This window comes from Dermacentor albipictus, chromosome 1 (assembly GCF_038994185.2).
Source record: "Dermacentor albipictus isolate Rhodes 1998 colony chromosome 1, USDA_Dalb.pri_finalv2, whole genome shotgun sequence".
NCBI classification, from domain to species: Eukaryota; Metazoa; Arthropoda; class Arachnida; order Ixodida; family Ixodidae; genus Dermacentor; species Dermacentor albipictus.
This window is the reverse complement of record NC_091821.1, coordinates 362061419-362077007: the sequence shown is the minus strand read 5'-3', so window position 1 is coordinate 362077007 and position 15589 is coordinate 362061419. Positions and strand designations below refer to the sequence as shown.

The following is a 15589-nucleotide window of genomic DNA, read 5'->3' as shown; positions in this document are numbered from 1 at the left end:
TCTTCAATGTTCGTGGAGATTGTGAGTAATGCAGTTACCTTAAAGCGCAGCGTAATTGAAAGAACCTGTAGCTCTTCGCTGCCCGTTCGAGAGCCTTTCTTTCTATCGGTTAAAATTGAACGCCGATTTAGATAACGAGAAACACAAAAAAATGTATGGGACATATCAAATTAGATGTCTTGGAGCTGCACTTACGTTGTAAGTTTTAAAAAAAAAATTCACATTGCAGTCCGAATGCGCAGCTTGAGCGCACAGTCAGTGTTATAGAGGCTTGGGACACTTCGGAAGCTTTCGCGGAGTGACAGCACCGTTTATGCACTGTGACAACATCATTTTATTATTCAATTCTTTTTTTTTCTGTAGTCTTGGTGTTCAGCGTTTACTGCATTGGTACCCTATAAGAGTGACCATAGTAAATCGTACTTTGCAAGAACTCTCAGAAATGAAGCCAGATAAGTGACCAGGACCGCAATCCTGCAATACAGTGCAAAACAAGCCTCTGTTCTTAGAATGTACTCTGGTTATAAGGCCTATACGAACCTCAGGTAACGATAGCTTTGCGTACTTTGCTGGTGATACAAACGCAAACGTATACAAAGTTTCGCAACGTGAGCGAATACTACGATGTGGACTTACCCTCCTTGATCGTATTTCCGCGGCGTATAGTGAGTTCAGGAACTCTGCTTCCCCTTCAAGCCGCACGCCGTTCTCAACAATGCGTAATCGGCCCATGCCATCCTGACGGAGAAGAAAAGCTCAAGTTAAGGCAACTTATAATATCATCGCGTTGCAATTTTTCTTTTCGCCCTGAGCATAAATTAAAAAGCTAGACGAAAAAGGCTTGCCACGTTTTCTAACACAAGCGCATTATGCAAATATCGGATAAATTCACTGCGTGCTCCTTCTTATTTCTTGTTATCTCGGGCACAGAAAGGCTTTAGTGAGAGAAACAAGCTTTAATGTTACGTTGAAGATAAAAGGCCTGCAGCATTTATATGGCCGCACAGAGCTTCAATATAACGCGGCACTAAAGTAAATGCTGTGCTTGAGATAACGGAGAAGCTCCGTCGTTGATGGATACGGGGCGTATAGGAACATGGACATCCACATGACGGTGCTCGTGATGGAACAGGAAACCAACGTGGCCCGAGAGAGGCCTGGAATGGAAGCTATACCTCCACTCAGAATAACAAAAGTTATTGGAGACCTCGAGACACTAATTCCTTGAAGGAACCAAATAAAGTTTTTATCTATCTCTCTCTTTCTCCTTTCATTCTTGGTGGTCCGAGGCCAGCTATGACATTGACATCATTGACCCATTATTGTCAAATGACATGGTCTCTGTGTCAACACCATTTTCACCAATGACATAATATCACCGAGCGGTCTAAGTGCAGCGACACCATTTTTTGCTAATCCTAGAAATAGCGGAATCGAACTGTCCCTTGGTCTTACGCCCTGTGGTTAGTTCCCTAATTAATCGTTATTCTTTGGGACCGGTTCAGTTATTCTGTCATCAGCAAATTGCGTCCCCACCCTTAGCATGACTCCTTTTTTGGGTGGGAGAAAACAACTGCACTTAATAGAAATGTGGAGGTTTTAACGCCCACATCACGCATTGCTCACTCACCAGCGAGAAGTCGAGCACCCTGAGCACCCACACCGTCAGCGCCACGTTCATGGTGACCATGGCAAACAGCAGTGTGACCAGCAGATACAAGCACCGCTTGCGCCATCCGTATATGCCCACCTGCATATTAAGCGCAGCGTAGCAGATGTCATCTTCCTTCCATTTCAGCATGCAAAGTAATATTGACGGCTTAAGCCACTCAGAAATGACTGTGCAAACTAAAGTAAGTAAAAATAAACATCATCAAAGCAAAGTTTCTATTTAGCCATGCACGAGGCTCCTAAACCAAGTTTATAATTAAACAATGCGACTCAGTATTAGTGCATTTATACTTCCTGCCTGCCTCGTAGACATACCATCCCCTCCTGCATCCCTTCAATTCACAACGTGTGTTATAGTTCCTTCTTAAAAGCGTTTATCTTTGCAGCATGCCAAGGCATACTTCGTGGACCACGTGTAGATTTTACACATGTCACGTCATCGGTTATCATGATTTTTCATTGAATATTGCGTGAAGTAATCGAATAGCAATCTTGCAGGCGCGCTGAATAGCAGCAAATGAGATGGAATTCATTTTCTTCTCTCGCTATACGTAAACGGAAACTGGAGCAAAAGCTAAAATATAACCAGCCTAAGAAAGGCTTGTGCTCCACGTGCCGTTTGACATATGTACACGCATTATGCGTCGAAAATCTATGCCGCTCTGCCACTAAAACGCAAACTTAGCAGTCTTGCTTCAGTTCGCTAACGGTTTTCTTCGAACGCGCTTCCGAAGAGCTGCTTGCGCAATTGAAGGAAAATTTTATTTAATTTCACCACCAATCTTCACAGCTCAATATCGACTCTAGCGTAATCGAATTTAACTTCTCATTATGGCTTGCGCAAGATCATTGGATTGTTCCAGCTGGGATATCGGGGATGGACAATATGTATCATCTCTGGCATATAATGGCGTAGTATTTCACACCAATGCTTTTACAGGTCGCTTGCCAAAAAAAAAAGTTTTTATTATCCGCCGAGGTAACCAAGTGACTATGGCGTTCTGGTGCTGAGCGTGATGTCGCGGGTTTTATTCCCAGTCGCAGAGGCCGCATTCTAGTGGGAGCGCAATGCAAAAACTACTTGTGTATACTGTGATTTCGGTGCCCACTGTACAAACCGAGGCGGACAAAGATTATCCATAGCCTCGCCCCCCCCCCCCCCCCCCGCCCTTCCCAATTTATTATTTGTCCTACTGCAAACTCCAATGTCGCTACGACATCTCTCACAGCGAGTTTGGTGGTTTTGGACGTTAAACACTGTAAGTAATAAATAAATAAATATGGACAGAACTCATCCTTAGTGTCAGCTCGTGTAAGCGAAGCTTTCTTACTTTTGGTGAACGCTGCATTGAAGCACAACAGATAGTGCGTATAATGTGCAGTGCTCATTATATACATGTTGCTACGTGTTAACCGCTTGATAACTCTTGCGTGACTGCGAATAGTAGCAGTCTGTTGATGGTAAAGTAAAACCACACTTAACGACTTTCAGTATTGACAATTTAATGGTTGAACACTTTATCAATACGTCCATGGGGTCTCGAGGTAGGCATCGCGTCGTTTGATACCGTCTAGCCCTTCCTACTGCCGAAAGGCCCCATACTGACCATTTGTGCGCGTTCAACTCACTTGCTACAATGCAGAAGCGTCATTAATCACCCAAGTGCACTAATAACACACGTAGCACACTACCTTTAGTAAACACAATAGTCAAATGGAGCTCATTAGGTTTTCATGAAAGTTAATGGTGCGGTAAGACCTTAGTATGTGTGGTCCGAATAAGATACTACGTAGGCCGATACAAGACTATATATTGTGTGGTACAACTTCCATGAGTTGTGGGCGCGCGATGTTGTCGCGTTAGTGCGCACCTCTCTGGTCGACAGTGGTCAGAAATGGGCACCAAGAAGGAAGGAAGAGGCTAACGAAGCTACGCTTTAAAATTTAATCACAGCTTCGTCTGCTGAGAGCAAACAGACGATGTAGGCAAAAAGGCTACGTACAGACACCACACAAAGACGTTCCGCAATATGTTGTTCTGAATGAAGGCAGAAAATATCAATAAGTCGTAGAGGGGCACTAAAAAGAAGTAACAAGTCAATTTGTGTTAATAAGTGTTCTTGCAGAATTTTTCTTTAGTTATTTGGCGTTAAATGGTTGTTTTAGAAGTTTGACTTTGACGCCAGGAGCGAGTGCCGGTACGTCTGTGAGCAGTAACGGATATGAATGTATTTTTCCGCATTTCAGCCGCAGTGGTTCAGTAAAAGTTCTTGGAACTCTCTAAGTTCAGTCTTTTGTTCTTTTTGATTACGATGCAGCCCATATCTACCGCTAAATAAATTTAACTAGGCCCAAGCTGACGGCGTCAAAATTCATGACGTCACAGCAAACTTGTACGTGAACTTAATGCCGGCGTTGCCCCCGTCTTTCGCTTTTGAGCCTTTCATGGCTTAGAAAGCATCTTCTGGAGGTAAGAGTGACTTCTTTGGTATTGGGCAGGGTAAATTACTACTCCAGCTCAAATCAGTTCTCTCTTTCACCGCATTCCTCTCTCTCCCTACTTTCTATTCCCCCTCTCGCATGCCCCACCGTAGTGTAGCCAACTGGACTGCTGACTGTTTAACATCCCTGTCTTCATTTTATGTTATCTCACTCACTTCACCCACTTTTATAATCCGCGGCCGGTATCAGTCGAACTTTCACCGCCGTTGCAAAGGCGAATGCATAATATACTTCCCAGTTTCGATATTTCTCTTCTTTAGGCTTCACTTATGATCGGCGCTTACCGAACATGGTTGAACTAGGTTGCATTGGCCTATACGAAACTGTAAATAAAGGTGAAGAAGATACTATACGAAAGTGGACCTGCGTTGCAAAAAACATAAACCTCAAAGAGGCGGTTGTTTATACAACCACAGTGCAGGTAAGGTTGACATTTTAGAAGTGCATCCATGAGATTAAATTTGTTGCTGTTCCGGCTCCAAGCTTATTGCAATAACTTTTTCTGTGAAATCGCTGTTAAAGTGGAATCGCTTGTCAGTAGAAAGGTACCAAATATTTTTTGTTTTTTCTTTTGATGCGATCAGTATTCTTCAGGTATCAGAGTGCCATGTTGGGCTAGTTGCTGCACAACTTACGAAAGAGGCACCCTTTCTGTCTCCTCTTCTCCCGATAACGTTAACCTTGCGTCACACATCCTTCTCAGAATTCTTAGCGTACTTCAAGCACTTGTCGGGCGTTATCTACACGCATATCTCTGTGTCTCCAACCTCGAGATAGTTTTGCACCGCCTGAACGAAAAGCTCTTCGGACGCCTGTGGCGGTCCGTGCTCCCACCTGCTGCTTGCGCGCGAAGCCAGCGGCCGCAGCGTCCTCGTCGTGGCAGGCGACGAGGTCTTCGGCCACCACGGCGTCGACGAAGACGGACGAGCGCCGCTCCCAGGCTGAAGGGCGGCGGGGCCCCTCCCACACCGAGGACCGGCGAGATCCCGTGCCAGTCGCCGACGGCGGGGTGACCGTCAGCGACGGCACCAGGGGACCGGCCACCACGCCCGCCGACGTCACGTTCATCGGCACTCACCTGCGAACAGCAGCAAAATGTTTCTTTAACAGCGTTGATAGCTGGGCTAGTTGATAAGGATACATTGATACAAACTGCGTGGCAACGCGGCACACAAGGAGAGAAGGGGACAGACGAGCACAGACATACAACAGAGGTCACTGAAAGAAAAAAACTGAAATCTTATATGCGTGTACAACCAGAGTATTTTTTTTTTCAATAAACTCAGTTGTAAGTCTGCACTCATCTGTACCCTTATTTGTGTCCCGTCAGACCACGAAGTTTGTATCAAAGATGTTTCTTGCGAAAACGATGCACACTTATCGCGAACACTAGACCATAAATACCAATTTCGATGAATACGAGCAATAAAGAAAAGGATGCGCATTAATAATCCCTGACGTATAAGCTCGGCTTCAAGTAATTTACAGTAGTCCAATAAATTTCGTGCTGGAGCTACACGGAAACTTGTATCCTCTTGTCGAAACCTTGGCTCCAGACTGAGGGATCCCTTGTTCGATGACTGTTCATTACTTCACATCTGGATCTTACTGTGAACCCCTGCCTTGATAGTATCAGATCTTGCATACCTCGTTTGTACGGGCTCTCTGTATGCATGTATGCCTCCCTTGGTACATTGTGTGTATTAGGTTTTGGGACACACAAAGCACGTGCGTACAAAAATCCTCTCCAGCATACAATCACGAATCCGTATCTCCATTTTATATCAAAGTCAATATTGACTTTGATATAAAACTTTGATATTGACGAAACAAGGATAGGAGGGACCTTATGCTCGCCGTTGCTTGGCGCGGGCTAGCCAGTTATCCCGGCTATCCCAATCATCATAATCATAACCAATGCGACGAGGTTTATTGTCGTTGGCAACGTTGCGGGAGCGCTATACGTATAGGAAGGCACTGCAAGGGCTATCCGTAGCCCGAAGCTCACTCGCGATCACGGCACGATCCTTCGTCTTCCTCTTCAGTCAGTCCCCCCAGAGATTTAGTTACCCGTGTCCCCAAATGACACCATTCCACGCATGCCGGAAAATTTCCCAATTTCATCACTCCACCAAATTTTGTGCCGTCCACGACTGCACTTCCCTTACCTTGGCACGCATTCTACAACTCTAAGGGACCGCCGCTTATCTGCCCTGCGCATTACACGGCCTTCCCAACTCTCTTTCCACCTCTTAATCTATACTAGAATATCGGCCACCCTCGTTGGTCCCTAATCCACAGCGCTGTTTTTTGTTTTGTTTTAAAGCTATGCGAATCACTTTTCGTTGTGTCGCCCGTTGCACAATTCTTAGCTCGCTGAAAATAAATAGTGCAAATTATTGGTCGTTTGCATTGTAGGGCACCTTATTTATACAGATTAATTGTGGGTGTGTTTGCACTAGCATAACATTATCTCAAAGCTCTAGTCTTCACCAGACAAGGTTATCCACTGGTGGATAAAATTGACGGCAGACTTTTTTTCTTTCTGCGTATACGAGAGGTCAATGGCGTCTGCAAGACGTTGCATATTTTACACTATTTTCACATCTTTCAGCCCTTTTTGTGCTATAGAAGCATTCAAAAGCGATGAGGTTCGTGTGCAGTCTGAGCTTACTTTCGGATGGATTTTTGTCATTTCTTCCTAAGGAATACACTACTTCGCAAATACGCTATGAAAATATGTTTATGACGTCACATGTGAAGCTGACGCTACAGCTTTAGGATGGCGTCATCGCCCTGTAGTTTATTTTTCAGTCATTTCCAGTTTACCAAGTTTCAGACCACGGTACAACTGAGCAATCTCGCATTTTATAAGTCTAACCTGTCAATTCAACTTAACTGAACATTTGTGCTTTCTCTCGCTATAGCGCACGTATTATCTCATGATTACCGACAATTTGTGCCTGCGCTCCTCGATAATGAGATTGTTGGCATAGAAGCTACCTGCTACCAGGTGACTTGCTATCGGAAGAGTGACCGTGGTCATACGGGACTTGATACGCCAGTTCTAAACGGCAATGAATGGCGTTTCGTTCATGAATAATGATGAATCATCCAAAGAGCGCAGAAACAAGCACAAGAAGTGCAGTCGAAAAAGGTGGTCTAGTAATTAGGCAAAGTAAACGAGAAATAATTATAGGGAGATTTTAGCCTTGTTGTCGTGAAGCAGATCCCCATCGTCAGAACCCCAACATATATGGCCGGAAGAAGAATGATGCCGTCGAGGCTGCGAACGGAAAAGAAATGTCGCAGATATGGGAACGGCATAAGCTACGTATGTGCACAAACAAATGAACGAACCCATTTCGGTTTGTTTGTACCCAGTATTACTTTCCTGATCAATGGCCCGCAAATGATGCACCATAATATTCTGCAACAACGCTTATATTTTTCACACCAATGACCAGCAGCCATTCTCGTATTACTATTGTACTGAGCGGCACGAAAACAATCTCTATTTATTTTGTTGTCGCATATAGTGACTTCTACTTGTGCCGTTTAAGTTTCATTTATTACCCGCGTTATCTGAATTTTGAATGTCAACTAAACGCAAGCTGATATTGCTGACGTCCCATTAGGCTAGCCACATTAAATGTGTGTGCCCTAAAGCACCCATAATTACGTTTATCATCTCCTGAAACATTGTTGTCGATGCTTTCGTAAGCATTGCTTGTGAAGCTTGAAAACAAAAAAAAAGAACTGATTCTTCGATGGCACTATGTAGATAATTACAACATATGCCAAAAACACGTTCCTCACAATGTCTACGCAGTCGACAATATAGATGAGTTCCATTACCCCGGTTTTCAGAGAAAACAGATTGGCTTGCACTTGCTTTTTGAAACGGCTTTAAATTAGTGGCATAATTGATTACGCTACTTTCCGAGATGAAATTTGTATCGACCTATAGCGAAACAGTATACATAAAAACTAATGCCTGGAAAAGCACTCCCTTCGAACCTTTGTTAAAGGGGCGTACGTGCTGGCGCACATATAGCAGCAAGAATGATGCAGGAGGCCGGCAGGAAAACAAATGTCTTGTAGGATAATGTAGAGTTGCAGTCATAATTACTGGGCATTACAGGTTCTATAGTGAATTGTCTGTAGTGACTTAGCTCTGGTTATACCATAAGGGCACAAATAGCTACAGAATTCTACGCCCACCTTAACAATTTCGATAAAGCTACCGGTAACCAGAAATTTTCGAAAGCCTGTGGTCCCTGATAAGCCACGGAAACTCAAGACAGACTGGAACGCAACCTCAGGGCATGCCACTATAAGACGTGCACAAAATACATCAAGAAATGGCATTAAGTGTGCTAAAAGACTATATACAATGGTCCTGAAGAGCCGTCTTGCGCGGTAGCAAGTGTATTTGTGTTGCCTTCACACCTGTCACTGCAGCATCCTTTTCTGATAAAGAGATGCCCACGCCCGTATGTCGGCATAGTGTGCACGGAGGACCTTGCCTTGTCACGGGATCAATGTCCGTCGTAAAGGCATAAACCTAGCTGCACTTACCCCGAGGGACAGCACTGCGACATCGCCAAAACGCGAGATACGTGGCAGCAAACTTCCCCGATGGGACACAAAGAACCTCCAAACTGTCGCCGTCGGGACGAGATTTACGAGGCTACTTTTTATTTCCCTACGAGGCGACAGCTGCGCCTTCTGTTCTGCCCAGAGAACCGAATAGAGAGCTCGAGAGGCTTTTGATATCCGATGAGGGTGCCACTATCGAGCGCGTCATTTACGACGTAGCAGAGCAAACATTTGTTCAGCCGGGTCCTAGCGCTGACTGGAATTCTATACGTGATTCGCCTGCGGGCAGTAAACGGCGGGGATACCTCGATATTAATCGCACTTCGGCGCCGCTCTGCTAGATCACGGAACTAATGAGGCTGCGCTGCGCGGTGCTCGCTAAGGTTAATCTGACCATTGTTATATGTAAACAAACAAACAGTACCGGTCATTAGTCAGAGCGAATAGAAAGGTAGACGCGTAGATGCGAAGGGCTGTTCATTGTTTTTCGGAACTTGGTTACAACTACATAGGTGACTCGACACTGAAGGATCGATAGTTTGTGTTGTGCGAGATAGCTAGATCACTTAGAAAAGCATATCGAACGGCGTCGACAGCGTCAGGATGGTGATACGCTCTCGTGAAGCACAGTGGCGTTCAGAAAGGAGCAAGTGCCCTGCTGGGACCCCAGAAGAGGCAATGCTATTGAATATCGGTGCCTCTCTTGACTCCTTGGCTGCACCTCTTCATCAAATGCACTTTTTGTGTCCAGCAATGGCACGACGGCGCCTGGAGGGCATACTAGAGTTTATTTGGCCAGTCAAGGGTGCTTGCGCTTGTCATACCAAGTTCAGAGAAAAGAAATACAGCGCGTGTATACGAGGGGTGCCTCAAGAGTACCAAGTCCTCGGTAGACTCCACTACAGAACACTTGCCACGCTGGCAACCTCGAGAGAATGGAGAGCGACCGTCGAGAGCGACCAACGAGAACGACTAGTATTCGGCTGCTGTGCGCAATGCCTTGCATTCGATTGGAAAAGTCTCTCCACTTGGGTGTGGACCTGGCGGAGTGCGGATCTGTGTCGTTCTCGAGAGGGCTGCTCCAGGAGGCAGCGGCGTGTAGTGTGCTCTGCGCCCGTCGAGAGAAGCAGCATACCACTGCGCACAGGCGACCAGGTGGACTTTGGCTCAAAAAATCAATGACGCCATTTTTTTTCTTTAGTGTTGGCTGCTGTTATGATTTCTTTCGGCATTTACAATATGCTTATGTGCCATAGGGGAAATATTTATATGTAGAAGCAGTGAAGTAAGTAAGCGCAACATTCACTAGTTTGAATACTAGAGTAAAGAAAGCACGTCAACGGAAAACGAAAAAAAGACAGTGACTTCATCGGTTCGTTCAGCTGTGAACTCGTTTACTGCTACAGCACCATTTCCCACAGTTGTTGTTGTTGTTGTTGTTGTTGTTGTTGTTGTTGTTGTTGTTGTTGTTGTTGTTGTTGTTGTTGTTGTTGTTGTTGTTGTTGTTGTTGTTGTTGTTGTTGTTGTTGTTGTTGTTGTTTCAAAATCATCTTGCTATTGCCTGCGGGCTTTTCATATAATTACTCTTACCCACCATAATGGAATGGAGAAGAAGCCAGCGGGTACAGGGTGGATAGTTGGTTGCTTTAAGCTTAGGTTACACAGCTCTTAACCTGTCGTTTCAGAGTCCGAACAGCTCCTTCTTCAGGGGTGAAATGGAGTAAGGCGCAGCAGTACATATGTGTGAATTTGGCGCTTAGAGAAGCGTAAAGACAGTTTTCCTAGACCTTGAAATTCAAAATCAAGGAAAAGTGTCTGCGCGCTAGTAGTGGTGTAAAAGTTACGCAGATCCCATACGGGGCGGCAATCATTGTCATACGAAGCATGTTACTGACAGCTAGCTATACAGTCTAATTTGGGTCTGCGCAAAGTGTTACTAGATGGCACAACATGTCCGTGTAGGGCGAAGAATTGTGTTCTTGACGGCATTGTGTCTCTGGTAACTTGCCATAATTTCCAAGAGCTGGCATTGCAACTTTGCAGAGGCTGCTCATTGCGACGATCGAAAAAAAAAAGAAAAGTATATTCCCCGGTAGTACTAGCTCACAGCACAGTTACCCTGAAAACGTAATTTTGAACCCTGATCACTTTTCACAGTGAAGCTATACTCGACTTGTGCCAAGAGTTTGTCGAAGCGATTGCGTCAATAATATAATGTAAGCATATCAATGCGAATTACGCCGTTATCAACTCTTTAAACACACCGCTATCGAGTTTCAATTGGTACCTAAACGTGACTGTTGATCACACATAGGGTTTTCAAAATAAAGGCCGATTTGACGCCTGCTGATAGGCTATTCTATAAGTTACCTCACTGAAGCTATTTTAATGCACGAAGATGTATTCTGCTGCAATGAATATTTAAAACACGGATCCCACTGTTGGGAGCGTTGTGACTGCTCCATGCCCGCTACCGACAAATGGGGCTGGTGGTCGAAAGCCCAAATTTCTGCACATGATGCCAATTAGGAGTGCAGGATCCCATTAAAAATTACACGCGATGGCAGCGGGGAACAGAATACACGCGAACGCAAGCGCGATTGTGACTCTTAACCTGCACAATATGCCCTCCGCCCACACCCTCCTTTTTTAGGAACCATGCAGTTGTTTACTTCTCAGAAATGAACGCACGGAATCGACCCTTCCTGTCAAAATGCTTTCAGCCAGTAGTGCATCATTGAGGATGACAAACATGTTCATTCAAAATAAAACGCCAACACTGAACATCCAAAAAGGTGTTCAGTTGCCCTGAGATTTATTGAAAATTTGTGCAGAACATGGCGACGTCGTCGCTGATAAAAGCATTAGATATCAATACGTGGATGGTAATACGAAAGTGATATGGACCTGTGTGGTCTTGGGCGTTTCCGTTATTTTGAATAGACGCGCTGGGGAAATGAAGTAGGCGGTGGTACTCGAGACCACAGCGACTCTTACCGCCTCTTACGGCGGATGCAAACGCAAACTTCCGGCCATCTCTTAAGCCAGCTATCCTGACTTCGAGTTACCCCATAAGCAAGCGCTTCCAGAACCGGAGAGCAAGTCTCCGGCAAGGGTCCTTCCTCCGTGCGTGGGTACGCAGCCCGCCTCTTGCGCGCGCGCGTGTGTGTTTGTGTGTGCGCACCTCTTTCATAGCCACGGCCGGGTTCATCTTTCACCAGCGTCCTTTTACTTTGGCGGAACGGTGACTTCCGGTAAAAGGGAGGCCACCGTCATTTCCGAAATACGATGCCTACTCCGCATACAGTATAGGCCGCAGCAACTACAGCTGATGGATTGCTTGGTATGTAACAATGATCACCCAGGCGCAGTCGGCGGATCAGTCTTCTTCAGTTTCAGCCAAGTCATCCTGGAGGAAAGGGCTCGTGGAGCCAGAGGCTGCATTTATTATTGTATTTTGTTTCTTCAGAGACTGTTCTCCGCTGATAGTGTTTTGTAATTTTACGACATCGAGGAGCTTGTCAAAACACTACTGCGGTCGCTGCTTCCTCATGGTTCGTTTAAATGAACGTAACTGCTTATCAGCTCAAGATGCTCCACTTCGAGCCCAAGAACAATGTAGGAGTTTTAAAGCACAGGTACAAATGAACATAGCAGTCTGCCATGACTGGTTCATGCATCCACAATGCACAAGTACTCTTTAAACATTTTATTTACATGAGCGCACCCCCTACTGTGTCATAACTATATCACCTGCATCGCTGAAAATGCTGTTTGTGTTTATGAAGCGACAGAATGCCAGCTTCAACTTAGCACTTAAAATTTAGACAGACGTAGGGCACAGGCAAGGACGAATGCTACTATGAACTATTTATCCAAATAAATACACCACCGATTTGTACGCTAGTTCGAGCGCATGCGCCACGTCACTTCATATGAAAGCGCGAAGACTTGTCAAACATGGCTATGTAAGCAACCAAGTTAGAGAGCATGCTCTAAGCACTGGGAAGAGAGAGGACAAGTAGGTAGATTTAGTCGCCCATATTACGGAACGTGGATGCGAGGCGTGGTTTCGTGAGACAAAGAGAGAAAGAAAACAATCAGGTGAAGGGCCTAGCCGTAACACGGCTCGGCTGGCTTTGAAAGCCTTCTTTACTAACGAGCAGTCCGTTATCTCCATAAACGAGGCGTCAACTACGTTGCAAAAGACCGAGTTAGAATTCTTGAATGCCTGTATTTGACACGTGGGGAAGTCATTGATAATAAGATTTCGCGCTTTAATCTGAAGTGGCGTGAGGTACGCAGTGAAACAAGCGAACAAATCGGTGGCGTGTTTATTTAAATAAACATTTCATAATAGCCTTCGTCCTTGTCAGTGCATTGTGCATGTGTCTAAATTTCTAATGCTAATTTTCTAGTCAACATCGTAGACCAGCTGTCCTAACAATCAGTCACTTTATCGCTGTTACAAGTGGCTTGTTCCTGTGGCCGTGCGCCATGTCGTTAAATAAAAGCTGTTACATTAGGAAAGCTTTGTGCCTGTATTCAAAAAAGACCAATTTCGTCTTTGGTCGACTTTCAAAACGTGGCAATCGTCGCTATGAGGGTCAATCGAGAACGACAATTCCTTTATAGAAGGTTTGAAAATGCAGGCTCTAATTATTTATCGTGCTTAAATGTGAACAGCGGCACAATTTTTATTCGCACTTGCACTGAGGTAAATTTCTATTTCGCCTATCTTGAAGTAACCCGCATACTTCAATGCAATAGGCACAACCGGTACAACTGAAAACTGACAAGAAAGGTTCTTTTACTTTTCTTTACAACGGCCTTCATTGAGTGTTGTTTTCATATACGATGTCAGATCACATGAAGTTCTCAGATCGCAGGTTACATGAGGAGACGAAGGAGAAGCTTACACTGACGTACCTAAAGCAACTCAAAGCCTAAGGCTATCCCTAGCGAGCCAAGAACAGTACCAAGCTGTTTTAAAAGACCCTACCAAATCGGATTGCTTGATCTGCGGTACCACGTCGGGACTGAACGCCAAGCCGTGAGCTGTTTTCAATTCGACCAGTGCGGGGAACGTACGCAAGTCTTTCGGCCGGCATGCTAGTCGCGTGCGCTCTCCGATTTTGGGGTGGTCGCTTTTAGCGCTCACTCTGTCTCCGACGTTGTTGACGAAACTCAATTTTCGGCGCGAGAATGAAATTCGTGCGAACAGAAAGTCGTGCTTTATTTCCATATGACTTGCCAGTACTTCTACATGCCTACGAAGGTATGACGCTCGTTCCTTCTAACCGTAGCTTTTGCCTGCTGTTCACGTCTTACGCACTTATTTCCACAACGAACCACTTACTACTAAGCAGTTCTGACAGGAACAAGAGTTGTGGTGGGAGTGAATGAAACAAAACGTGTGCGAACACGCGCAGTCTTGACGACCTGGTTGGTAAGTTGTTAAAGGCATGTAAAGCTTTCCTATTTTTTTTTAGCTTGCACATTTGCTCAGGGAAGCTTAATTTTGTCAATATTACCTTTCATTTTTCCTCTTTCCCTATGCATGCTAGCCTAGCGAATTCTCTTCCAGTTGATTCCACGCTCATGTGAAAAGTGGTTGAATATTCTTCACCAAACTGGTGCTCTTTTCCGTCCACACGGAACTCTAGTGTCCGCAACTCATTTCCAGTGAAATGCAACCGCCATGGGCGCACATGAATGCCGCGACCTCGTCCTCAGCCACAACAATCTATAGCCAACGAGTTTCCGCAGAGAAAAATTGCGGTAGTAACTAGTATATTGCTATTAAAGACTGAGATCTTTTATCAACGCATCTGTACTAATACGCAAACAAACAAATGTGGAATCCCGATCCCATTTCAAGAAAAAACCGAAAGAAAAGACAGAACGGCGCAAACACGAAATAGCCGGTGACCAGCGACGATATGTGATCTATCGAGTGGTGATCAAGAAGTGGCCGAGTTCTTTTTTTTTTTTCTCGCCACTGCCAGAGCACACAAAAAGGAAACCAAGTTTTCTCGGAGGGGTCGCTCCAAGCGGCCGTTTCCCGTCGAAGGCTCGCCTTTCTTTCCCGGACCACTCGACGCCTACGTTGATGCTTCGTTTTCTCTTGGGACTGGGCCCAGTTGATTGGTTCATTCGGCTGTTCTTCAGTCACTTACCAGCAACCCTTCCCGCTCGTCTCCCGCCCAGCCCACTATCTTTCCCACTCAACCTCACAGCGGTGTGTTCTCCGCGAACGTTCTCTCGAGGATTTTGCGCGGGGCAACCTCTTCGTTTGTTCGAGAGGTCCTTTTTCCACCGCTTTATGGGCACTGTTGAAACTCGCTTTTGAGTGGCTTAGAAAAGGGTACCTTTAACAACTTAGCTTAACACATTTGGATGCCACCTTACGGGAACTTCTGCCGTTTCTCTCTTTTTTATTATTATTTAATCGCATAAACAGTGCGTAAGTCAATAAATTACTAACTTTCCGCAAACGGGCTACTCATGCGTATTCAGTAACCTCGTAAGAACAGATCATTTGAATTGTGATAGCATTAATACGTTGGTCTATACGCCGATGGTACGTGAATCTGTGGCCTTATGTGTGTCCAAGGCTCCAAGAGTGAATAAAAAATTTCAAAAGGTAACAATAGCCTTTGCACCCTGGGATTCTCAAGAATGTACACATTGCACTGCACCCGAGCGTTTTTGTATTCCTATCCCGTCGAAGTTCGGCTGCCGTGGGTCGGGAATCGAATCGTCGACCTTGTGCTCAGCAGCTCACCGCCATATCCACTGAGCCCCTACGAAA

At 45.2% G+C, this 15589-nt stretch overlaps 2 protein-coding genes across 5 annotated transcripts in view; both read right to left on the bottom strand.

The window, feature by feature from the left end:
- LOC135911292 (zeta-sarcoglycan-like) overlaps positions 1-15589 on the bottom strand; it is a 56474-nt gene that overhangs the window by 10661 nt on the left and 30224 nt on the right. For 3 of the 4 annotated variants that reach the window (XM_065443490.1, XM_065443491.1, XM_065443489.1), the window contains 3 exons: positions 5008-5251; positions 1631-1750; positions 637-738 (listed from right to left, as the gene is read on the bottom strand). In XM_065443490.1, coding sequence (XP_065299562.1) covers positions 637-738; positions 1631-1750; positions 5008-5241 — 456 coding nt within the window. In that variant the 5' untranslated portion in view covers positions 5242-5251. Of the gene's footprint in view, positions 1-636; positions 739-1630; positions 1751-5007; positions 5275-15589 lie in introns of all 4 variants that reach the window. The other variant, XM_065443492.1, reaches the window with a different exon arrangement.
- The window catches only part of LOC135911282 (TPR-containing protein DDB_G0280363-like), a 48734-nt gene continuing 43320 nt past the window's right edge, over positions 10176-15589 (bottom strand). Inside the window, exon 2 of the mRNA XM_065443480.1 lies at positions 10176-10336. Coding sequence (XP_065299552.1) covers positions 10176-10336 — 161 coding nt within the window. The remainder of the gene's footprint in view (positions 10337-15589) is intronic.